Source organism: Misgurnus anguillicaudatus, chromosome 6, assembly GCF_027580225.2.
Source record: "Misgurnus anguillicaudatus chromosome 6, ASM2758022v2, whole genome shotgun sequence".
NCBI classification, from domain to species: Eukaryota; Metazoa; Chordata; class Actinopteri; order Cypriniformes; family Cobitidae; genus Misgurnus; species Misgurnus anguillicaudatus.
The window spans coordinates 8288838-8315430 of record NC_073342.2 but is presented as its reverse complement, the minus strand read 5'-3'; the positions used below and the strand labels follow the sequence as shown (position 1 = coordinate 8315430).

The window sequence follows — 26593 nt, the reverse complement described above, 5'->3', positions numbered from 1 at the left end:
ACAACAAAGTTCTTTAAACATAGTTTATTTATATAACAAGCAAAAAAACAACAACACATAGATTACCTAGGAAACCAAAATATTATTTTTTTTCGATGAGGCATTTGTTCAAGAGATCAGTTTAGCAACTAGTCAGATCATTAAAAAAAACGAAAACCAGAAGTAAAGTTCGGATCCAGACGTGTATCGCATCAGCGGACATGCGTCCGATGAAACCGTCTATAAGATGTTTTTAAATGAAGGCAGCTCAAACAAGCATTTTAGTCTGGGACCAGGATAAGCCCTCCCTTACGAAAATTAACCATGGTTTTACTACAGTAAAAAAAAACATGGTTAGTAAAACCATGGTAACCAGAAATTAACAATGGTTTTGACAACCATGGTTTTCAAAAACCATAGTTACGCCATGGTTAGTGTAGTAAAACCATAGTTTTGCTGATAGTAATCAATCCACCAAAAAAACATGGTTACTAAACTTTTACCACAATAAAACCATGGTTATTTTTCGTAGTCATAAATTCATAACAAATAAATAAATGCTAAAAAAAGTATATTACTCAGAAACTCATTTTGTTATTTATTAAGCAATAATAATTATTGATCTTTAAATCACTTTTCTTACTTAAGTTTAGTGCAAGGTTTGAATGGTCATTCACTTTTTCTTGTGTGTGTAATTTAACAATTTGCAAAAAAAAAAAAACACTTTAGGTTTAGCTGATTTTGCAGGTTTCTTTGCATGCTTGAATATCACCCTTTGCGCTCCATATGTAATGCTACCTATTAAGCTACAGAAACACTGTATATCAAGCACAGAAACAGTAAAAGTTTTTAGTGTTTTCATAGTGGATGAAGTAAAAACATTGAAGTCTTCAGATTCCCAAAATCTCTTCTTTCACTTGACATCCCAGTAGGTCATTACCATCACACACACACTGAGACAGACTGACCACTGAAACACACACACACAAACACACACACACACACACACACACACACACACACACACACACACATCACTTTAGTTTAATACTTGAAAATACTTGACCAAACGTCTCTTTCCCATTTTGATATCTTACCGTTTTGAGAGCTGATCCACGACGCTGCCTTCATGGCCACAAACTGCCACTCAGTCTGTTGGTCTGTTTTATAGCCGTATAACCAGATGAGAGACAGCAGAGTGGCCCACACTGACTCATCCACCTGTACACAAATACACATGCATTTATTACACCAGCACTTAAGTTTCATTATTTGATAATGTTGAATTATATGTCACACCTGTGCTGGTTTCTTATTGGTCAGCTCTTCTTCAGTCTTTTCAAACACTTGGGCCAGAGCAGAGTTCAGTTCCCAGCAGCCTGAAGCCTTTTGAAGAGAAATCAGCTGAAGTAAAAGATCCTCCTGGAGATCAGATTCTGCTGAACACACACAAAACACATACATATACGTAAATAAATCAGCTTTACTGACTGATATTGTGCATGTTTGAGTTCCGTGTGTGTACAGTACCCTCTTGTTCGCATTGAAATCTTGCTTGTTCAGGTTGTGCAGCCTTGTGTTTAGAATTACGGCGAAATAAATTTTTGACCTTTGTAAATGAAAACAGCCATTATTACATTATTATCTAACCAGGAGGAGTTTGACACAGATTTTGTAATGAAAAGCATGCATATCAAACATAAAAGAAAATAAACACAACTTGCACTTTAAGTGAGAATTAGTCATCTTACTTGTCATAATTCCAGTGTTTTGTTTTCGTACAGACTTTTTCAGGCCTAAAAGAAGAATTTATGTCTCAGTTAGATGTAAAACTACCAAATGTCCAAACATCTACTGTACAATACATATCATCTAATGTACAATACACACACACACACGCACGCACGCACACACACAGTAAATTTAGTGCATGATTTTAAAGCAGACAGTTCTTACTACATTTTAAATCCACGGCAGCAGGACGAGATGCACACACCGCTAAAAAAAAAAAAATCTTGATGAACCAAATGTATACATATTTTATACAAAACATACAAATTTCTAGTGCATGACATTAAATCACAAACAAGGGAAATTGTTGCATTTCATTTTGTGATGCTACTGAATTTTTAATCCATTTAAAGGTGACATTTCACAAGACTTTTTAAGATTTAAAACAAATCTTTGGTGTCCCCGGAGTATGTATGTGAAGTTTTATATCATAATATACCATATAGATAATTTATGTTAAAATTGACACTTTGTAGGTGTGAGCAAAAGTGTGCCATTTTTTGGTATCCTTTAAAACACAAAGGAGTTTATCTCTGCACTAAATGTCAGTGCTCTGGTTGGGTAGTGCAGATTAAGGGGCGGTATTATCTCCTTCTGACATCACAAGGGGAGCCAAATTTCAATTACCTATTTTTACACATGCTTGCAGAGAATGGTTTTATAAAACTAAGTTACTGGGTTGATCTTTTTTTACATTTTCTAGGTTCATATAAGCACTGGGGACCCAATTATAGCACTTAAACATGGAAAAATCTGATTTTCATGATATGTCCCCTTTATGTTTGAATCCATGGTGCCCTACTACAGATGTACATTGGTATGCAGCTTAACTCATTTGTGTATCATATAGCAATAACACACCTATTAATTTAGAAAAACTCAAAATATTGACCATATTCCTTCAAAATCATATCACCTCAACAATACATAAACCTACCCGTGTTATAGTGTATTGAGCAAGTTACAAAATATTTTGATTACAATTAAATACAATGAATCATTCAATTACAGATCTATAATTAATGTATTATATATTTAAATGTAAATATTATATTAAAATATCATATTTTACATATTATATAGTTTAATGACTCAACATTTGCTTACATGAGTCCCGTTCTTCCCAAGCACCGTCAGATTGGATACCATCACATTCAGTGAGACAGTCATAGTCTTACAAGTGCATTCAGACATTAAAAAACAACAGAAGTAAACAAATAAATACAATTACAACAAAAGCGTTTCATCATAAACGGAAACGCTCTGTACAGTAACTGTGTGTTTCTCTTACTTGAACAATCAAAAGCCATCGTGGAACTTGAAAGCACTGAAACACAAACACGGTAACCAGCATACACCAATGTATACAAACTGAATAGGCTACTACAACAAAAAATACATACTGTGTGTACTGTAGGCACAATTATCTTTATAAATGTCATGTTTCATTACATGTGCCTCTAGATGATATCAAGGTCATATATGTACATTTAGTCTGTGGTGTACAAACTTTAATAGACTACACATCTGCTTATTAAGCCACATCTAAAATGATAAGAAAAACATAGTTTGTAAAGCAACAGAAATATGGGTTTTGTAATAAGAATTGTTTGTCTTACCCCATGAATTTGCAACCAAGGAACAACTTTGCAGATATTCTCCTAAAACGTTGAATTTACAGTGACAGTAAAACCTATTTTAAAACCACAAATTTAACAAAACACACAGAAATCACACACGCACACAAACAGTGAGATGACTAACCTTGTGTTGGTACTCTTCTCTGGATCAGAGGTCCTTTCACAGCCTCTCGGTTGTCTTTATTAATGGCAATGAAGGCTGTATGAACACTGTTCACTCCTGCTTCAACACTGATCTCCACCATCCTCCTCTTGATATCCTCCACATCTACACCTTCTGTCCTCTCCTCTTGCTCCAGACCGCGGATCAGAGATCGGGCCGCCAGCCGGTGGATGGACAACCTACAGAAACACAGATCAAAACTGTGATTTAGGAATCTGACTCTGGAGTCTGAATCAGTGCTTTGTTTATGTTACCCAGTGTCCTCGGTTGGTTTAAGGCAGAATTGAAGCTGGTTTGTCACGGGTTGATCTTTCAGGTTGTATTGAACTATGACTGATCCTTCAGAGCTTTCTGAACTCTACGACACAGAAATGAAAAGCAAACAACGGCTCTACAAACACATGAACAGAAGAAAAAATCACAAACCTCAAACCGTAATAAATACATGCTTACCTGTCCTTTAAGTTGGGCATAAATGAGTGACCTTTGACCCTGAAAGATGGCATGGATAGGGGGAGACAGCGTGTCCACAGTAATGCCATCTGGTACTTTCCACTGTACTGAGATCTTGTTCACTGCAGGCTGAAGAGCAAACCTGAGAGACTCCATCACCTGATAACATTTATAGAGAAATAAAACAATGTCATACAGATTCAATCTCTCTACATTTACATTTATCTCTTTTAAGACTGATAGACCGTTTACTTTGGGTTGCATGCGGTCTGTGCCTGTGATGAACTGGGCGTGTCCGGATCCCTCTTTGGCCATTCCTGTGATGAGGGCGCTACTTGCACCCTCACCAATCCCAAATGAGAAACACCTGAAGACAATATGACGATAAATTAATAATGGCATTGGCTAACAGTCTAGTAAGTTGAAATCTGACAAGACAAAAACATTTGGACTCACCTGTGAGAGTGAGCATGGTGTCTCACAAGATCCAGTACCTCTTTATTGTTCCCCACCTCTCCATCAGTGAAGACAAACAGCTGCAGAGAAAAAAAGCAGTACATTACACATTACACTTCAACATCAAAACAATGAAAAGCTTGACACATTCTGAAAAATCATGTCTGAAAAATATACATATTGTGCATTACTGTAAATGTGTGGTATTACATTAAATATTGTGCATTATTGTAAGTTCATGCTATTACAGTAAATTTTGTGCATTAGAGTAAATGCATGATATTACTGTAAATCTTGTGTGTTACTGTAAACATGTGGTATTACTGTAAATCTTGAGCATTACTGTAAATGTGTGGTATAACTGTAAATCTTGAGCATTACTGTAAATGTGTGGTATTACTGTAAATCTTGAGCATTACTGTAAATGCGTGGTATTACAGTAAATATTGTGCATTACTGTAAATATGTGGTATTAGATTAGATTCCAGTATGAACATATTTATTTTGAGGTGCTGTACCTGTCTGGGGTGTTCAGGGTAGCAGGGCTGACTGTAAATGTGTTCCAGAGGCTGTAAAATCTCTGTGCCGCCCATGTCTGCTGTCATATTATTGACTTTCTTCATTGCTTGATCCATTGTGTCTTGATTGTACACAACACTTTGACTGCAATGACACAAACATTAAAATCCTCTCATATGAACAGAATATAACACAATACATATTTTGATTCTAGTCACTAACGGGAAGAAGGACTCAAAATTAGAGCCAAATCCATAGATATTGAAGTAACAGCCCATAGGCAGACTCTTCAACAGTAACAGCAGAGTTTCCTGCAGACAGACAGATATGTACAGACAATTTAAAGCCTTATTATTTACTTTTACAAATCTTTAATATCTCTATGAACAAAAAAAAACTACATACCTTTGCACTTTCTATACGCATCTGTGCTCCTTTCCCATGATGCATCATGCAGTCCATACTGCCTGATCTGTCAATCACAAAAACAAACTCGCCTTGAGTTGCTAATGATGACATCACTTCCTCAGGGAATTCTGGGTATAAACTTATCATCAGCACTGGGTCACTCATCAGAGAACCTGAAACAGACACAGAGTTTATTGATTGACAATGTTTAACACAGAGTTTAAATCAGGTTGATGTACTGTAGTCTCTACCTGGTTTTGCAGTGGTCACTCCTGCCTCCACTATAGCAGTGGGCTGATGGGTATTCTGATAGTACAGAAACAACTCAACATCTTTATCAAACTTGTGACCAGACCTCAGATTCACCTATGCACACACAAACAAACACAAACCAACACATACATTATTACAGGATTTCTATATCTCCATAAATACACAAATATAAACTGTATTAAGCCCACAGTACCGTTGCCTGAGTGTGATCAGAGTTAAGGAACTCAATAGGATCCAAAGTACAGTTGGACTCTAGTTTGGAAATGGGGTTTGAAGAGCTCACATGAACACTAAGAGTCAAAGTGTAGGGAACAGCATCACACACTGAAGAAATCTCTGAAACTATTCCAGCATCTGAACCTGCGGACAACACAGAGAGTGTTGTATAAAAACGTAGTCTTGTGCGTTAGTGTAAATGCATGGTATTACTGTAAATCTTGTGCGTTAGTTTAAATGCGAGGTATTACTGTAAATCTTGTGCATTAGTGTAAATGCATGGTATTACTGTAAATATTGTGTGCTACTGTAAATGCGTGGTATTACTGTAAATCTTTTGTGTTAGTGTAAATGCATGACATTGCAATAATCTTGTGCGTTAGTGTAAATTTGTGGTATTACTGTAAATCTTGTGCATTACTGCAAATGTGTGGTATTACTGTAAATCTTGTGGGTTACTGCAAATGTGTGGTATTACTGTAAATCTTGTGCGTTACTGTAAACGTGTAGTATTACTGTAAATATTGTGTGTTAGTGTAAATGTGTGGTATTATTGTAAATATTGTGCATCACTGTAAATGCATGGTATTACAGTAAAAATTGTGCATTACTGTAAATACGTGGTATTACAGAAAATATTGTGCATTATTGTAAATTCATGCTATTACAGTAAATTTTGTGAATTACAGTAAATGCATGGTATTACTGTGAATCTTATGTGTTATTGTAAACATGTGGTATTACTGTTAATCTTGAGCATTACTGTAAATGTGTGTATTACTGTAATTATTGTGTGTTAGTGTAAACGTGTGGTATTACAATAATATTATGCTTTACTGTAAATGCGTGGTATTACTGTAAATATTGTGCGTTAGTGTAAATGTGTGGTATTACAATAATATTATGCTTTACTGTAAATGTGTGGTATTACTGTAAATCTTGTGCGTTAGTGTAAATGCATGACATTACAATAATCTTGTGCTTTACTGTAAATTTGTGGTATTACTGTAAATCTTGTGCATTCCTGCAAATGTGTGGTATTACTGTAAATCTTGTGCATTACTGTAAATGTGTAGTATTACTGTAAATATTGTGCATTAGTGTAAATGTGTGGTATTACTGTAAATCTTGTGCTTTACTGTAAATGTGTGGTATTATTGTAAATCTTGTGCATTACTGTAAATGCATGGTATTACAGTAAAAAATGTGCATTACTGTAAATGCATGGTATTACAGTAAATATTGTGCATTACTGTAAATACGTGGTATTACAGGAAATATTGTGCATTATTGTAAATGCATGCTATTACAGTACATTTTGTGAATTACAGTAAATGCATGGTATTACTGTAAATCTTATGTGTTATTGTAAACATGTGGTATTACTGTAAATCTTGAGCATTACTGTAAATGTGTGTATTACTGTAATTATTGTGTGTTAGTGTAAATGTGTAGTATTACAATAATATTATGCTTTACTGTAAATGCGTGGTATTACTGTAAATCTTGTGCGTTAGTGTAAATGCATGGTATTACTGTAAATCTTGTGCGTTAGTGTAAATGTGTGGTATTATAATAATATTATGCTTTACTGTAAATGTGTGGTATTATTGTAAATCTTGTGCGTTAGTGTAAATGTGTGGTATTACTGTAAATCTTGTGGGTTACTGCAAATGTGTGGTATTACAATAATCTTGTGCATTACTGTAAATGCATGGTATTACAGTAAATATTGTGAATTACTGTAAATTTGTGGTATTACAATAATTTTGTGCATTACTGTAAATACGTGAAATTACAGTAAATATTATGTATTACTGTAAAATGTCCACAGCTGTTAAAGTGCAGCACCTGCTGGTGTGTATCTGGGGTTGAGTACAGCAGGCAGACAGAAGCGCAGCGAGTGGTCGGCCTGTACAGAGAGCTCAGTGATGTATGTGATGGTGATGTCAGCGTTCTGACCCGGTGACAGACACCCAACACTTAGTCTAAACACATCAGAACTTTCTTCACTCTCTTCCAACAGAAACGCCTGCTGACCCGAACTCACAGCGTCATCATACTGATCCCTTGCCTGAAACACAGTGAGACGGAGAGAAAATGTAAATATGAGGGAAAAATGCAAATTGCTTAAATGCATCATTTCCTGTAGGTTTGTGCATAGGTGTTTGGACTCACAGTTTGTCTCTCTTGCACCTCTGCCACAATCTCCTGATCTCCGATCTTGGCACTAAAGTGACAGACAGCAGCATCAGCAGGCAGAGGAAACACAAACAAGGCCTCCAGGTGGCGCTCTTCCTCATTCACATACTGTAGAGTGGATGTGACTGTGGCAACATGACCCTTCACCTGCACCTCAACTCTGATGCTCTTCAGAGGAACTGACATGTAAAGAATCAGCACAACATCTGTCTGCCCAGATATACCATAACGACATTTAAATGCATATAAACACGCGCGCGCACACACACAAACAGACAGATGAATGTAAAATATGTAGAGACAGATAGACGTATGTAAAATAAACAGTAAAATAAAACGTTAACGCTTTAATAAAAGACAGGAAACAGGTCTAGTGAGTTTACCTGGCAGTTTTTGTTCAGTCACGAGACCACAGCAGTTCGTCATTCTGACTCTGTTCAAGGAAATAAAGCTTCACTGCAGATTACTGAACAACATACATGCTGTCTAAAGATGTTTGTGTTTTTAAAACCTCGTTATTAAAAACAGTATTAATGTATAGCACATAAGAAAGATTTAATTAAGATGAACAGATATACATTTTAAAATGAAACTATGAGTCAGCTCTCGTCAAAGCGAAAGTACAACAATCACGTTCAGTAAATATAAAAATTTTGGAGACAAACACCAACAACTGTATAAAAATGTATTAATCCGAGCCGGAAGATTTAAATGTTAATGTGTATTTAGGTGGAAGAGCGGAACTGTACCTGAACAACGCCTTTTAAATCCGAAGAGAATGCGTTACTATGGCGAAGGATTCACTGAATATTTATCAGTCGACCACCAACGAATGGTAACCAATGCTAGCGCGGCCTAATTAATATGTAACAGCTAAGCCTTTCTCATAGTAATTAAAGGTCACAAAATACTATTTTCTTTTTAAGTAGCAGCCAGCGACCATAAAACAAATAAATACAATAAATTATTAATATTACACACAGTGGTGGGTATATTAAAATAAATGCACTAAGATAAAATAGAAACAGTCAAACATCTACAGTATATTTCTTACATTTATCTCAAGCTGGAGGATAATAATAAAAACTATTTCAGTTACATGAGACATTTTTTTGCGTCATGGATCATTATCGCCCGGCACATTGATTTTAATTTATTTACAGTAGGCTAATATTTAACATAGTTAAGATAACATTTACAGAATATTTATGTAATAATAAATAAATAATATTACATGCAGCTTTTCAAATCAGATTAGTTAATTTTCATATTATTTTTCATATTAATTTCCATTGAGATAAATAGGAGTGCTAGCAGATAGCTTGCTTTACAGTAAAACTACTTCTGTGATGCAGTAAGTCTTTGTATACAACATCTTTAAACAATTTAATATAAGTTTAACTATATATCATTGGAAAGCTCTAAGAATGTATTTCATATTTCAAATGTATTAATTTGTGACAAGTGTATGCAGCAAACCGTTGACACATAGTGGCCGTTGTTGGTAAAACCACTAAAAGGTTTATACAAACCTCATTTTTTTGTGATTTTAACTTAAAATTAGACTTATGGACTCATGTTTACATTATTACTTTTGTGAAATATTTACATTTTTATCATTTTATTTATCAAATGAATATGTTGCATTATTTTTCATTCTTAAAATAAATTTAAACTGCTATAACACTTTTTCTGTTAAATATTTTCACCTCCAGAAACATCAGTGAAAAACCTTACATTGTCTTCTTTAGAACAAGCCCAAGATTAGGCTTCTAGAGTTGAAAAATGCCAGAGTTATATTAATTTGAAGGTGCACATCAGCTTTTCAGTCCCCCACTCAAAAGGGTGGGGTGACAGTAAACGCAGTGTTTGCTTACGTGTGTCCCATTCTTCGCAAGCACTGTCAAATTAGATTTCATCACATACCTCTACATCGTCATAAACTTACCAGCACATTCAGACATCAAGAAACAACAGAAGTAAACAAATAAATACAATTACAACAAATAATTTAATTATAAATAAAAAAGCTCTGTAACTGTGTGTTTATCTTACTTGAACAACATCCATTAACTTGTATAGTCTGGAACACACACAATAATATCAATATTTAAAACTTTACAAAACAAAAATAACTATTATAATAACTAACTATGCATGTAGTTTTTAGGCAAACTATCCCTTGAAGTTCTGTTTTACTACACTTTATATGCATACTGTATACGTCCCTTATACCAACCAGCTTTGGTAGCTTGTCTGCATCCTCATTTCCTGACACCCTATGCAACCCACAAAAATTTAACCATATTTTTTGTCTGATGCAATAGATGCAATATTATTTAATGTATTTGTGTAGTTTCTGACTGTTTAGCATCAAGGCCGCAGCAAGGCGAACTTGAATTTGAAAATATGCTAACAATTCTCCAGTAAACATTGAGACTTGGTCTGATATCCTTTTCCCTACAGCCTCTTTAAGTCCAGATTTGTGTATTTGGCCATACTTTGCCTCAATATACAATTGTGAGTTGGATGCTGATCTGTATGCAATATGTCCATAATGTAGCACTGCTCTTATTGCTGTATTCATGGTTTTTAATACCAATCCTTCAGCCCCAGAAATACATCTCATTACATTTAAAATCTTCCAATATTCCGTATATTCCATGTAGATTTCGTGTCAAACCACATAGGAAAAAATATTTTAACTTGTTCCAGCTTTTTATTGTAAAACTTTAATTTTAAATCCATCTTCATTCTTTTATTTGTAAAGAAAATGTATTTTGTTTTTTTTTCCACTGAGAATTTAAACCCCAATTAAAAGACCAATTCTCTACATGAAAGAGACTGCATTTTTTATTAACTGTGCATTTCATATTCCTTCATCTGACCCATCTGCTCCATCATCCACAAACAATGATTTGCATATGCTTTTATCTATTGATGCAAATACGCAATTAATCATATAGTAATGAAAAGCAATGGACTATTTACACATTTCCATTCTTAATCTTACTACTAATTAATATATAATCCCCTATCTTCACTTTAAGATGTGATTGATTTTTATATTATTTAATATATCTTACCATTAAGAATTCTTTAATCCAATTATAGTCTTCCTGTTATTGCCATATGCTCCAGCTTTATCAGCAAACCTTCCTTCCATAACATATCATATGCGTTATATTAAAGAAAATGACGAAATTTATGATGAAACAAAGTTAATTTAGCTTCCTCATCTGTCCTATGATATCTTTCTTCCAGCAGCCATGCTGAATAGATTAGATTTGTACAGAGACATTTACATTTACATATATTTACATTGACGCATTTGACCGAAAGCTGTTATCCAACAATTTACATTTTTTATTAGCAAAATTTTTTATTTTTATTAGTTTGTTCCCTGGATTCGAACCCATGACCTTTCAGCTGCTAACACAGTGCTTTGCTCCTGAGCTTATTTCACTTTTAAATTTAATTTTGCAGTTAACATTTTCTTTTAATCTAATTTTCTGTGACTCTGTTGCCCCAATCAACATTTCTTGTCTAATGGTCACACCTCATTTTTACAATTTCCATAGCATTGCTTCTTTCTCATAGACATTTAATAATGCATTTTCAGTGTGAGTTAAACCTTCTTGGCCCATTTTACATCTAAAAGAAAATGTGGTTAATAATTTTGCACACCTGAAAATAAGGTGTTTTCAGTTATTAACAATAATATATTACATAAAAAATGCTAATTATATACATGAATGGTATTTTGAGTGGTATTGAGTGGTTTGGAATTGGTAAATGTGCCTGTGAAAAAATATATCGACATGCTCAATTTTAAGAGTTATGGAAAGACAAAGTAGCCTACATGTAAAGCTTAAAAAAAGTCTCAGGTAGGCAAGTGTTGGTTTTCATACACATCCTCGAAACCAAGTTCCTGACGTCACGTAGCCTAAAATCCGCCCTTTTGGCAGGCAAAGAGCGCTTGAGTGCTGATATTGATTGAACAATTAAACCAGACTGTTTATACTTTACAAATCGTACTATTTCAACATGTTGAATACGAGTTTTATGTTTAACTGTAACCCTGTAATGACAATGAAAGTTTTAAATGTGGAAAATAACTGGGCCGATACACATTAAAAGGCATTATAGAGATCTGTTATGTTTCATCTATCTTTTGAATTAAAGTGTGCAGTGAACTGTGTTGCCATGAAACTCCTGCTGGTGCTATTCACTTATTCGCTCCTCCTGTCCTTACACTGATGATAGCGTAAACAAAATGGGTTACGTGACGTCCGGACATCTACACACAAATAAGAAGGAAATAAAATATGAAAATAACTTTCAAAGGAAATAACCAAATAATGTGATGTGCTGAAGAGCAGATATCATATAATCACATATGCAGATACAGACAGAGACACAGCAGATTCAGGAGAGAAACCCAACAACATCAAAAGTAAGAACAACTTACATTCTCATTCCTATTTAAATTATACTTTTGGCATGACACTGTTTTAATGTGATTGCTAAAAATACTTTAAACTTCTACTACTCCTAAACTGGGTTAATTTTTTTTTAAAGGTATATTGTTTATGTTGGCATGAGAAATATCATTAATACCAGTTAAGATGACTTGTAGTATCTGTGTCACAAACGCTTCTACAATGATCCCGAGCATTTAAGTTTACATACATTTACATTTAGGCGTTCAGCAGACCCTTTTATCCAAAACAACTTACAAAGATTAGGAAACAATCAAGCGAGGGAGTCATCGGAAGTGAATAATAAAAGAGTTGCTTATGCCGAGTTACAAGTTTTCACAAATAAAACAAGACTATACCTGTTGAGAGAGAAAGAGAGTTAGTTAAATTATAGTTAGTTAAGAAAGAAGAGATGTGTCTACCATCAGACTACCATGTCTTTCTGATAATGTATAATGCAACTCAACATGATTGCGCTGTCTTTGCATTGTAATCAGTAAAGGACAGTTGGCCGTCAAAGATTACGCCAAGGTTTCTGGCAGTTTTGGAATGAGTGATGGTTGTGTTGCCCACTTGAATCATAGACTGTAAAAAAAGATGGATGACGCCCGTTCGCTCTCTTCCATTGGTTAAAAGTGAAGCCGTGTCCCGATATGGTGCTGACATCTTGGGTCTTGATTCTGTGCAGTAGCGATTTCGGGACCAGTCCTGCACAGTAGTGAGCAGGAAGTAAAGCCGCGAAAGCAAGGCCCTGCCCTCGCTCGCGCAGAATGCGCATATCACAGCTGTCAATCATGACGTGACATCACCCTTTTTATAGCATTAAATAACTATAAACAACTTATTTTAAAAACAAACACTTGAACTTACATCAGAGTGGCACCAGTCACTGGGGGGCGATCGAGACGTTTTGGCTTCACTTTTCAGGGTTTCTGTGACACGTTTGACTTAAATAGACAGACCATGCATTATCTAGGGTTTTGCCGGAAATACAAGCAGCTCAGTTTTCGTAAGGTTCAATTAGAGGTGGTGTTTCTTCATCCAAGCCGAGACGTCGGCTAAGCAGGCTGTAATGCATGCTGCTATGGTGGTCTGGATGAAATGAGAAGAAGATCTGGGTGTCATCAGCATAGCAGTGGTAGGAGAAGCCATGAGCCAGTATGATAGGTCCTAAGGATGTTGTGTAGATGGAGAAAAGAAGTGGACCAAGCACTGATCCCTGAGGAACCCCAGTGACCCTCTGGTGGGCTGTGTACAACGTGCCCCTCCATGACACCCTGAAGGATCTATCAGAGAGATAATATCTAAACCATTAAAGAGGAGTACTACCACTGATCCCTAGCGATGATAGGGTGGAATCTGGTTGACTGTGTCAAAGGCTGCAGACAGGTCTAGCAGAATCAGAACCGAGGATTTGGATGTTTAAACGTAGATAGTGTGGCGAATTTAGGGGTTTTAAAATTGTGTTGTTTAAAACAACCAATCATCATTTTGATAAATGATGATGCATTTATTAATAATTACAATTATTAATTTTGATATTTATCCACCACCCTTATTAGGGAAATGATTGTTTATCACTATTCCAATTCAGGGAATTGTTGATTTAGCTCAAAGCAGAGCCGGCGCCAGACCATAACTAACAGGGGGGCATGTGGCTTCCAACGGGGGGGCACGCAATAGCCACAATAACTTGCAAAAACAAGACATTAAAACAACAAATACAGTGCAAGCACACACTCATACAACTGGTACAGACTGTCAGCTCATTTCCCGGATAAAGTCCAAAAGATCACAAACCATGCGCAAAACTATTTTGAACTTCGACTTCTTCTGTTTTTAGATTTTGTGGTTGTTACTGGAGAATAAATAAACTTGGAAGTTATCAACTGACCAATTAGAATTAAGTACAATTAGACATCCATGTAATAAAAAAAGAGTAATTTTATCCAGAAGAGTCAGATTTTTGTATGTTTAACCCTTTAGAAATGGCACAAACGCTATATTTCAGTCTTCTTCTCATTGGTAAGTACGTGTTTCTGGTTTATATTTTGTTTAAAATGTAATAAGATTTGACTCTGTTTTAATAAAGAACCAATTTCTCTCTTTCATAGCTCTCTGTTCATTATCTGAATGCATTCAGCGACGCTATCACTATATAAATATAAGTATGAACTGGACTGAAGCTCAGAGTTACTGCAGAAAAAACTACACCGATCTGGCCACAGTCGACAACATGAATGACATGAAACAACTAATGAGTGAAGTAAATAACAGCAGGGATATTGGCGTCTGGATTGGACTGACCAATACAGGTGTTTATAAATGGAAGTGGTCTATGGGTGATACTGTAAACTATACAAACTGGGAAACAAGCATTAGGGCTAATGGTAATTGTGCATATATGATAAATGGAAAATGGCGTGATCTGAACTATGGGAACCAAGGGTTCATTTGCTACAATGGTGAGTGCAGCTTAAAATTACAACTAACCTTCATTAAACAAAACACAAATCATATGTCAACTTTCATGACAACAACAGACAGCAAAGACACAGAAATAGCATGTGAGTCACCTTCAACAAACTACGTGTGATTAAGAAGCATTAAAGGAATAGTCTCATTTTCAATATTAAAATATGTTATTACCTTAACTAAGAATTGTTGATACATCCCGCTATCATCTGTGTGCGTGCACGTAAGCGCTGGAGCGCGCTGCGATGCTTCGATAGCATTTAGCTTAGCCCCATTCATTCAATGGTACCATTTAGAGATAAAGATAGAAGTGACCAAACACATCAACGTTTTTCCTATTTAAGACGAGTAGTTATACGAGCAAGTTTGGTGGTACAAAATAAAACATAGCGCTTTTCTAAGCGGATTTAAAGGAGGATCTACATTTTGTGGCGTGGTAGCACTTTTGGGAGTACTTCGACTCGGCGCAGTAACACCCTCCCTCTCCCATTATGAGAGGGAGAAGGGGAGCGGACTTTTCAGGCGAGTCGAAGTACTCCCAAAAGTGCTATTACGCCATAAAATATAATTCCTCTTTTAAATCCGCTTAGAAAAGCCCTACGTTTTATTTTGTACCACCAAACTTGCTCGTATAACTACTCGTCTTAAATAGGAAAAACGTTGATGTGTTTGGTCACTTCTAACTTTATCTCTAAATGGTACCATTGAATGAATGGGGCTAAGCTAAATGCTATCGAAGCGTCGCAGCGCGCTCCAGCGCTTACGTGCACGCACACAGATGATAGCGGGATGTATCAACAATTCTTAGTTAAGGTAATAACATATTTTAATATTGAAAATGAGTAGACTATTCCTTTAAGATCAGCTTATTCTCTGACCTTTACCACTAAACAAATGCTAAAAATGTTAGTTTAATCTTTAAAACCAAAGTACAGCAGGTGTATTTTTTTAAAACATTTGTCTAAAAAACTCAGCACATACTGTAAACTGACTGACTGAGAGAAATGCAAACAGAGACAGAAAGACAAAGAAACGCACACGCACGCATGCACGCGCGCGCACACACACACACACACACACACACACACACACACACACACACACAGCAGTAGCTCATAACTTTTATAATAAAGACTGTCTGAAGATTGACTCTAAATGTAGTAAGAATGATTGAATATAATTTATTTTCTTTATTTCTTCCTTAAACAGAGACAATCAATGAATACATCTATGAAACTTCTAATAAAACCTGGAGAGATGCTCAGATCTTCTGCAGAGAGCATCATACTGATCTGGCGAGTGTGAGGAACCAGAATGAGAGTAAACAGATTCAGGATATCATTAATAACAGTAAGATATCTGTCTGGATCGGTCTGTTCAGTGACTCATGGGAGTGGTCAGATCAGAGTAACTTTACCTTCAGATACTGGAAGTCTGGTGAACCCAGTATTGGTACTGATAAAAATTGTACAGAAGTCCAAATGAATCAGGGTCAATGGAATGATGCGCTTTGTAGTAACTCTCAGACCTTTGTGTGTCATGAAGGTGAGTAATAAAAATCACTCTGTTTCATGTCAAAGCTTTCTTTATTATCAGAATTCAATCAGATTCATACACAGTATTTCTTTTTATGTTTGTGTTTGACTGATGCCATTGTGGTTTATTGTGTGTTCAGATAAGCTGGTATTGATCAATCAGAATCTGAGTTGGTCTGATGCTCTGAGTTACTGTAGACAGAATCATGTGGATTTGGTTTCGGTTGATTCAGAAAAGATTCAACGCAGGGTGTCAGGATTGGTTCAAAAGGCCTCTACTCCAGAGGTGTGGTTGGGGTTACGTCACTCCTGTGCTTTGGGCGTTTGGTTCTGGATGAATGGACAGATGGTTTGCTATCAGAATTGGGTAAACAGTACAGCAGATAAGAGCTGTGACACTGTGAGATCTGGAGCAGTTCAGTCTGGAGGAGATCAGCGCTGGATCAGCCTTCCTCAAACTGAACTACGCAACTTCATCTGCATCAAATCTGAAAAATGAAATCACATGAAACTGTCACTTACTGTTATATACAACTATTAGTTATTTTTGTTGCAATTTAGGAATTTGAAGGTTTATTATAGATTAAATACAACTCATATTGTCTGAAACATATGTAATGTATACTATTTTTGGGGAGAAAACTTTTCAGTGGTAAATAACTTTCTGTGGTAATCCATATACAGATACAATTTAATTTCTTTTGTCTTTTAGTAACTACCGAATTGTTTGAGATGAATTTGTAAATTATATTTGAGAGAGAGCAAAAGTTTGTCATATTTACTCATCAGAAATCTCTTCTTTGTTTTCTTACATGTGTGATTTTGTTTAATGATATGTTATTATTTCTATTATTTCATAAGCACATATTCGAATTAAATTAAATTTATTTTATAACATGAGAGAATCACATATCTGAAATACAAACAAAAGATATGAGTGCTTTAAACATCTCTGTGTTTATTGATTTAGGTTCTTGTCTAGATCAAGTGTTTTGCAGTATAATATTTAGAATATATTGTGTCATGCTACTGACATTTTGGGGAATGCTATGCAGCGTGATGCTCATGAATAACGTGTCAAACTAGGTCTATATATAGATGCCGGCGGATGATGTCATATGTGTGACTTCGCAACGCGAGGCTATACATAGGAAAGATAATGTAGATCAAACAGCTCCTGTTAAAATGAAGCGAATGATACAGACACAAGGAGTTATAGCAAAGAGACACAGCGTCTTGTTCCCTATTTCAGGGAATCGGGGTTACAGTCATAACCCTGATGTTCCCTTTCAAAGGGAATCTCAACGCTGTGTCATGCTAATGACATTTTGGGGAACAAGATACCCACTATGTCATAATTAATTGTAACTGTCTGTAAGTGTGAAGGTGTCACACACAACTTAAGACGTAAGGACCTGAGATGCAGGTAGAGAAGGGAGGTCTAAATCATAATACTTCATAAAAAAGTGTGGGGGAGATCACCCGCCATACCACAAAGATTCTGCATGGAGGCCCCTGCCAAAGGGGCAAGAGCAGATGCCATACTCTTAGTCGAGTGTGCATTAATTCGTAGAGGTGAAGCTATATTGCACACCTCTTATGCTATAGAAATAGCCTCTACAATCAATTTATAGGGTTGGACCTAAACTCTATAGTGCTCCGGCACCCCAGGGTAAGGTTTGGGGGAGCCTGGCATAGAGGATGTAGCATCTGTTGATTCGCCTCATGAGGAGGAGGATGAAAAGCCTGAAAGACCAATGTCCTAGCCACATCAATAGGAACCTTGGGAACATAACCCGGTCTTGGGTGTAAAATAGGCTTAATTTTGCCTGAAGCAAACTCTCTTCAGAGGCTAACCTCAGTGACAGATGTTAAGAGAGCCCTTTCAAAACTACTTCCAGATCCCATGTCGGAACTCTGCTAACGTTAACTGTTACTGAGACAGTATTAACCACGTCACGTCAAAATAAACCATAAACCAAAAATAAACATGAATGTTTGTTTATTCGGTTACTAAACATAGAACAAAATATATGTACAGAAAATTCATTACAGACAGACAAAAATGGTAACCAAACAGGTGTAGGTTGAAGCCGCGGCTTATTGCGCCTACCCTATTTACAAAACAACATCTACCCATCAAAATTAAACATAAACAATACCTGTAAATAACCAAAACCATAAAAATAAACAGCTAGCTGGCGTCAGTTATATGTAAAATGCATAGGTAAGAGTAACAGTAAAATCTCAATTTAGCTTGCACCGAAGTTATAACAACATAGTTTGTTAACATTAATGTCAGCAAGTTCGAGGCGCATTATTGCAGATTACGATTAACAGCAGCACATGCACTTTTCCCATGATTATTACCTGGAAGTGATGCACGGGCATCATCTCGCAGGTTCTTGTTCTTTCTTTTCTCAAATCCTGACTCCTGTTGTCTTTTTGGGGCCATTTCCATAAAAGTTGGCTACTGTCTGTCAAACTTCGTCAGGCGACCGTGCGATCAACTGGCGCAGACCATCCAAGGCGAGGGGGGCATACTTTCTAGACTAAAGCAATTACATTATCTTGTTACCCTTTTTTTGTTACATATACATGGCTAAAAAGTGCCTAATGATATTTGTATAGGCTAATGAAATTATGTCGGCATTATATTCTTTTTCATTAGGCTATTATTTTTGGTGCCCCCTCAGCACTTGGTGCCCTACGTGTGATGCGCGTTATGGGAGCGGCGGCGCTGCTGATAGTAGATAAACCGGTTAGTAGGATAAAAAACGGTTTTATAAAAATTTCAGAACTGAAACCACTGGGCAGTTTGGATCTAAATGTTTGTCACTACACCAAGTAGTGAATAGTTTCCATTTTAAAATAGCCTTAATTTCGTCTGGAGTGAACTCCAGGCATGACCAAGAAGCTGAAAAGCTTGTAAGTCACCCACTCTCCACATACCATACACTTTTGTAGCTCCAGATTTCACTCTCTTCCTGAAACACACAGATTTTGTATGAAAACTCATCAATTTGAAAAGCTCTGTGTCCCTGATTGGCCAGCTAATCTGTACGGTGTGATTGGCCTGAATACCTCTGACGTCAGCTGGAAACGTGACGCTTCATGTAAGAGTCGGTCATAAGGCAATGCAGGAGTTAACTATGTATTTTGTTTTCTCCACTGAGAATTTTAACCCCACTTATAAGTCCAATTCTCTACATGAATGATCCCTGACTGCATTTTATTAACTATGCATTTCATATTACTTCCTCTGACCCCTAGTGCTCCAGGATCAGCGAACAATGATTTGCATATGCTTTATTGATGCAAATATGTCATTAATCATTGTTATGAAAAGCAATGACTATTTACACTTTCCTGAGGAGTCCCATTCCTCAATCTCACTATAACTTGATATATAATTTCCTATCTTCACTTCAGTATTTCTTTCCATTAAAAATTCTTTAATCCAATTATAGTCTTCCCTGTATTTCCATATGCTTCAGCTATATTTATTCAAAAGTGTGCTTCTTTTGTTTTTAATCAGTTTGAGCCATTGTCTCTTGCTTGTTTAAAAGACATAATTGACAAAATAATTCCACTTGTTTGCCCCACATACATTATTTCCCAGTTTTCCTGAAAAAGAGGTTTGAAACCCCTATTATAAATAGTAGTCTCACTAATGGATTTGTACTCCTACATTTTAAACAAGCAATAGTGGAACCACTGATTAAAAAACCTAACATGAATTTATTGCTTCTTACTTTTAGACCCATTTCAAAACTCGTGTCTCTCCAAAATATTGGAAAAAGTAGTTTTTAATCAGTTACTGTCCTTTCTAGACCTGCGTGGCTTGCAATAAATGTATCTTATTTTAAATCACTTCAGAAACGGCCCTGTTAAAAGTTTATAATGATTTATTATTGGCCACTGTCGAAGGTAACTATGCTGTGCTGTTAGATGTCACTGCTGCATTTGACACCATAGATCACAATATACTGATCTCTCACCTTGAGCATTGTGTTGGTATTAAGGATGCCACGTTACAATGGTTTAGATCTTATCTGAGTGAAATACCTTTCTCTGTACGTCTTGGAGAATTTGTGTGCTCTATGCATCTCTTGTATATGGAGTCCCCCAGGGTTCTATTCTTGGACCGATTTTCTTTTCTTTATATATATATATATATATATATATATATATATATATATATATATATATATATATATATATATATATATATATATATATATATATATATATATATATATATATATATATATGGGTCAAAGACGAGACGTCACCATTTTGGTGTCCGCATCAAATATCATTTCCAAAAGTGATTTTACATACAAATAAAACCATATTAAATGCAAGTAAAATGTCTACTTTCATGTTTCAAATAACTTTTGTGAAAATACAATGACAAAATATGATTTAAATAATGCTCCAAAGTGTAAAATCGTCATTCAGCGTAATGGTCCGGACTATGATTTTACTAATACATTTTTTAATAAATGTATAAAATACCATGTTAAAAAAAAATTTGCTTCCTTGGCATGTTCACATAAGTGTTGGCTGTTTTATATTAATAGGACTATGTGTTATTTTTTTGTTAAATATTGAAACAACTAGGGGACTTTTGTCCCGAATATGCAGTTTGTCCGAGGTCATTCAGTGTAACGGGATCAGGAAGCCATTTTAAAATTAAATAAACAAACAATAGTAATCAAGCAGTCAGTGACATCATCAAAAGGCCACCTGAAGACCATGTGGTGATTCAGCAAGGTAAGTTTATTGCTCTTAAATATTTGATAATTTCACCTTTTCATAGTGTGGTATCTTGAGTTACAAAAACGACTGTCATTCAGTGAAATGTAAAAAAAACACTTTTTTGTTAGATTTTTTGAAAAATAAGTAGATGTTGTGAATAATGATGATAAACATTTCTGGTCAAGTTCACTGTTTGATATAGGTGGCTAGTTGTTAGCTAGCAATATTAGCTTAAGTAAAATTTCCGTCATTCAGGGTAATGTTTGTCATTCGGTGTAATGCAAATTGTCTGTTACACCACAGTGTCATACATAACACTGAATGACAGTGTCACTGTTTAGATAACATTTTTAGCATTGTTTTTATATTTCAGATAAATGAAGGATGTTCAGCACAAACAAAATATATCAAACTTTATCAATATTAATGTTTTAATGCATTTTTGTTGTTTTGGTACTGATTTCTTTTAGATGCCCACAAACAAAGAGAGAGTTTCTAGGCACCGGCAGAAAGTAAATGCAGACCCAGTAGCTAGGGCAGCACATTTAGCAAGGAGACGAGAAAGGTATTGAGGAGTGCAATGTAAAAATAATAGGGCTGGGTAGAAAAGATAGATTTCTCGATTTTAATCAATTCTAATTTTGAAGAAACAATAGTGATTTGTAAATCCCAAGAATCGATCTTACAGTCTATGCTGTTTTCAGCTGATGTTAATCAATATCAAATTGATTTGAAATTGAATCAAATCGTGAAATTTGTATCCAAGCCTAGCCCTACAAAATAATAGTTTACTGCTGTTTTTAGATAGAGACTCCACCCTACCTATACCACAAGTTAAGAGAGGCCACTGAGGGGATTCTCCACCCATAATACCAATCCTGATAACATGTCATTTATGTTGCCAAACAGAAAGTATTTTTAATGAATAACACGTTTTATATAGATCTATGTCAAAATTGTATGTCAATAATTACATGGAATCTGTATTTCAGCTACCAGAGAAGAAAGCAAGCTGCCTTGGCTGCAAATCCTGATCACCCGTCAATCAGGAATGTATCAGATGCTGCAGCTGAGAAGAGGCGAAAACAATGGCGGGAAAATCAAAGAAAACACAGGGCAGAAGCTAAACGTATAAGGGCAGTTCTGGATCTTACACCAGATTCCTTTGAAGAGCCTCTTGAGGAAAATATTGAAAGACCCTCTCCTGCAGAACCCACTCACCAGCCTCGGTCTCAGCCAGAACCACCATTGCCGTTTTCCACCCCAAAAGAGAATAAAGAAAAGCTGTCTAACAGGTGCAAAAGACTGAAAAAGCTAAATTTAAAATTGAGAAAACAGCTCTTCCAACTGAAAAAACAACTAGCCCAAGCTCAAAAAAAAAAGAAAAGTTAAGGAAGGATTTACAAAGGTCAAAGAAACAGAGTAGGGTGAAAATGGCCAGTAAAAGGATAGGGAATATGAAGGAAAAGTCAGCACGACGAGAAAAGGTCCATTCTTTTCTCAGCAGAGATGAGAACAGCCGACAGCTGTCTGGTAAGAAAGATACTGTAACAAAAAACAAAACTAAACTTCAGAGACGCATCCTCACCAAGACACTGAAAGAACTCCATGGAGAGTATAACTCAGAGGTGACCAAAGAGGAATCCATATCCTACAGACAGTTCTTACGTTTAAGGCCATTTCACATCACTGAGCCAAAAGCAAATGATCGGAACACATGTGCTTGTATAGATCATGAGAATGTTAAACTTCTGGTCGAAAAACTCAAGCAAAAAGGGTTGCTTAAAACGTCAAGCACTTCTGAGCTAATAGCAGCCATCGTCTGTGACCCCCACCAAAGAAACTGCATGTACCGTGTATGTGCCAAGTGCTGCTATAATGAAATTGAGGCTGATGTGCCTGAAGAATCTGTAAAGATTATGTGGCAACAGTGGGAAAGACAGAAGACTGTAGAAGGGGATAAGCCATTCACCAACATTGTGAAGAAGACAAACAATGGGACCTGGCATGATCTACTGAAAGTCTTTAATAGTAAGCTTAACTCTCTAGCAAGACACCAGTATAATTGGCTCCACCAGGCAGAACAGTGTAGACATCTAAAAGAGACCCTGTCTGATGAAGAGGCTGTACTCCACATGGACTTTTCAGAAAACTATGCCTGCAAATTGGCCACTGAAGTGCAGGCATTTCATTTTGGTGGCAACCGAAGACAGGCTACCATTCACACAAGTGTAGCATACACAACTAAGAGTCACCAGTCCTATGTTACAATTTCAAATTCTTTGCGTAATGATGAGCGTGCTATCTGGGCTCACCTCAAACCAGTAACTGCAGCATTTGAGGGATCAAAATCCTTCAATCACCACACTACACTGCATGAGTGATGGCCCAGTAACCCAGTACAGAAATCGCAAGAATTTTTACCTGCTCAGCACAGTTCCTTTTCTCTTTGGGTTCAAAAAAGTGACATGGAACTTCTCAGAGAAAAGTCATGGCAAAGGGGCACCAGATGGAGTGGGTGGTGCTGCCAAGAGATGTGCTGATGACTTTGTACGAAAGGGAGGAGATATCCAGGACCCAAAAGATCTCTTCAATGTCCTTCAAGACAAAGCATCAAACATCAAATACCTTTGGATTGATGAGGCTGAGGTAAGCAGATATGACGAAGCTGTTCCAAATAAGTTGCCACATGTGAAAGGCACTTTAAAAATCCACCAAATTGTGGCAGACAAGCCTGGGATGATCCACCATCGAGAGTTATCCTGTTTCTGCTCCAGAATAAATGCTACTTGTGAATGTGGACCATCAGTGCAGATCGACTTCCAAACCCTCCAAGAGGTCAGTGGAACAAATGTAGTCTCTATGTAGGTATAGGGCATAAGACCTTAGAGCAGGGTTCCTCAAATCTTACCCTGGAGGGCTGGAGCACTACAGAGTTTAGGTCCAACCCTAATCAAATTTACCCACCTGTGATTTTCTAGTGATCATGAAGACCTTGATTAGCTTGCTCAGGTGTGTTTGATCAGGGTTGAAGCTAAACTCTGAAGTGCTCCGGCCCTCCAGGGTAAGATTTGGGGAACCCTGCCTTAGAGGTTAACGCGGCTGCATGTTTATTAACGGGGACCTATATTGTATCCTGGGTTTCCTCATGCAAATTTATTCATGCTGCAATCTAGCATGGAAACTATGGACCAATTTTGCCCCTGAAATAGGGAACTAATCACAGAACGGGGATGGGGCAGCAAGACGATGACGACGTCTATGGGACACAACGAAGCAGTATTGTTTATCCAACACAGCAGCAGACGCGAAGTTACTTTCGATGCAGCCTTAGATAGTGTTCTATGTAGTTTTGAACACAAGTTTATTTAAAAAAGATCAACTTTTGGCGTTAAACAATTTCATATCCAAGAAGGATGTTTGGATATGGCAAAACATGATAGCCATGGAGTTTTATAGGACCAACTTGCCTATATCGTCGTAGTTGAAGTCCATTTAACTTATAAATTGTAAGTGGTATTTATTAATATCATATTGTCATTATGCCTGTACTGTGGTTGTCACAGTGCCACTAAATTGTGTTGCTTTTCAATATCAATATACAGCTGCTGGTTTAGTTGCAAAGCTTTCAGCTGTGTACACATACCCATAAAAGCTGTTTACGTTTGAATTTATGTTGCTCTACGTCATCTGGTGTCACAAATCACATTTAAAAACATATTTGTATAGTACGGCGTGTAACCCAGTATGAGAGCTCCCTGTTAGGAGTATTTATGTATCTGTTACTAATCACTATTCTATTTATTGCATTTTTTTATTTATTATTTTTTATGCTTTTTAGTTCTACTGTTTATTTTATAATGTATGTACAGCACTTTGGTGAACACCTGCTGTTTTGAAAAGGTGCTCTATAAATAAATTTTGATTTGACTTAATTTGATTAAAGCTTTCCTTATATCTGATTACAAATATATCTGTCCCATAATATCTTTATCCCAACAGCAGCAGCAGCCATGGTGAATAAATTTGTTTTGTACAGAGACATTACCATATATTTACATTTACGTATTTGGCAGAAACCTGTCCACAATATACATATTGTATAAATATATTTTATTGGCATGTGTGTTTCCCTGGGTTCGAACCCAGATAGCAATTTCCTTTGGGGCGGATCCGCATGAAAGCCTTTAGATAAGATTTCAGCTCTGCTAGCAAAGCTGTTTTTTCATCGATTTACAGATTTGTCCCAGGTCCGTTTTCCGCAACTCAACCGGAAGTCAGGAGATGCGTTTAAAATACAAAACACTAATTTGGCCCAAACCTGTGATACGGATATGGGCAGAAGGAACAGGTGGTAGGCTATAAATTGAACAGAGAAGTCAACTAGCCGGCTGCTGTAGAATAAAAGTATTTTGTAATGGCACAAATTTAGAAAATTAGAAATTTAGAATTTAGAAGAGGCCATCAATTTAGAAATGATGGCCACTTCATTTCTACACTAAGGCTGGGATTTAAGCTATTGGCTCAGTATGTGCCAGTATGACCTTTCGTTGATAACACAGTTCTTTACCACTGAGCTTATTTCACTTAAAAAAAAGTCATTTTACAGTTAGTATCTTTTCTTTTCATCATATTTCTTTGTGTCCCTGTTGCCCCAATCAACATTTCTTGTCTAATGGTCAAACCTCAGCAGTGGCGGTTCTAGACAAATTTCATTAGGGGGGCCAAGGAGGGGCCAGTGTTTTACCAGAGGGACACATAAAAAATGGCAAGAAATTATATTTAAAGATTATAGGGGTGGTTACAGGAATTAGTTTAAGATAGGACTAGGCCTTAGTTTAATTAGGAAATATAACTAGTTTTAACAAACATGCCTTACTAAATACATTACTTGTGTGCATTTTGAAGCAAAACAAAGGGCACTGGTGTATTTTAAGATATGGCATTGAAAGTTTTTTTCAGTTTGGACAGCTCTTACATTTATTTTAGACTAGGACTAGTCTAATCCCTTTCCGGGAAACTGCCCTGTAAACGTTATTTTACTTTACAATCATATAAATATTTATTTAATACAAAAGTGAGTGCAGGTGCAAAAGGGGAGCTGGGCTCTTTTCTAAAGCCCCCCAACCGAAAAGCATGCGAGCCTACTCAATAAACTTTATGAAATGCAAACTTTTATAAAGACAAACGTTTGTTTTAGTTTACTTATAAACACACATTGCTAGACAGTTAGGGACC

At 36.3% G+C, this 26593-nt stretch overlaps 2 protein-coding genes across 10 annotated transcripts; one reads left to right on the top strand and one right to left on the bottom strand.

Annotated features, from left to right (window-relative positions):
* Positions 1-9: 9 nt before the first annotated feature.
* On the bottom strand, positions 10-8914 carry LOC129434105 (von Willebrand factor A domain-containing protein 5A). Of its 8 annotated transcripts, none has more exons than XM_073868457.1 (23): positions 8850-8914; positions 8484-8533; positions 8077-8279; positions 7750-7972; positions 5876-6042; positions 5661-5775; positions 5407-5582; positions 5224-5312; positions 5001-5145; positions 4483-4562; positions 4279-4393; positions 4027-4185; positions 3828-3931; positions 3535-3752; positions 3390-3431; positions 3062-3097; positions 2878-2943; positions 1936-1977; positions 1735-1775; positions 1510-1594; positions 1279-1418; positions 1077-1200; positions 10-949 (listed from the first exon to the last, which is right to left on the bottom strand). In XM_073868457.1, exons 2-23 carry the CDS (start codon positions 8524-8526, stop codon positions 870-872), a joined length of 2493 nt encoding a protein of 830 aa, XP_073724558.1. In that variant the 5' UTR covers positions 8527-8533; positions 8850-8914; the 3' UTR covers positions 10-869. The 8 variants fall into 8 exon arrangements, with proteins under 8 accessions (XP_073724558.1, XP_073724560.1, XP_073724561.1 ...); XM_073868459.1 differs by having other exon boundaries at positions 1279-1415; XM_073868460.1 differs by having other exon boundaries at positions 1939-1977.
* Positions 8915-14332: 5418 nt separating this feature from the next.
* LOC141364167 (macrophage mannose receptor 1-like) lies at positions 14333-17377 on the top strand. 2 transcript variants are annotated; one of them, XM_073868268.1, is made up of 4 exons: positions 14333-14606; positions 14696-15095; positions 16306-16601; positions 16732-17377. In XM_073868268.1, exons 1-4 carry the CDS (start codon positions 14552-14554, stop codon positions 17088-17090), a joined length of 1110 nt encoding a protein of 369 aa, XP_073724369.1. In that variant the 5' UTR covers positions 14333-14551; the 3' UTR covers positions 17091-17377. The 2 variants fall into 2 exon arrangements, with proteins under 2 accessions (XP_073724369.1, XP_073724370.1); XM_073868269.1 differs by lacking the exon at positions 16306-16601 and having other exon boundaries at positions 14696-15046.
* Positions 17378-26593: the final 9216 nt, after the last annotated feature.

Bases quoted from the DNA above. Each gene is read 5' to 3' on its own strand.
- LOC129434105 (XM_073868457.1), bottom strand. From the start codon at position 8,526: ATGACGAACTGCTGTGGTCTCGTGACTGAACAAAAACTGCCAG. The intron at 8,280-8,483 runs GTAAACTCACTA...TTTACATGTCAG, and splicing joins GACTGAACAAAAACTGCCAG to TTCCTCTGAAGAGCATCAGA. The intron at 5,313-5,406 runs GTATGTAGTTTT...GTCTGTCTGCAG, and splicing joins TGCGTATAGAAAGTGCAAAG to GAAACTCTGCTGTTACTGTT.
- LOC141364167 (XM_073868268.1), top strand. From the start codon at position 14,552: ATGTTTAACCCTTTAGAAATGGCACAAACGCTATATTTCAGTCTTCTT. The intron at 15,096-16,305 runs TCATATGTCAAC...TTCTAATAAAAC, and splicing joins TTCATTAAACAAAACACAAA to CTGGAGAGATGCTCAGATCT. The intron at 16,602-16,731 runs GTGAGTAATAAA...TTGTGTGTTCAG, and splicing joins GACCTTTGTGTGTCATGAAG to ATAAGCTGGTATTGATCAAT.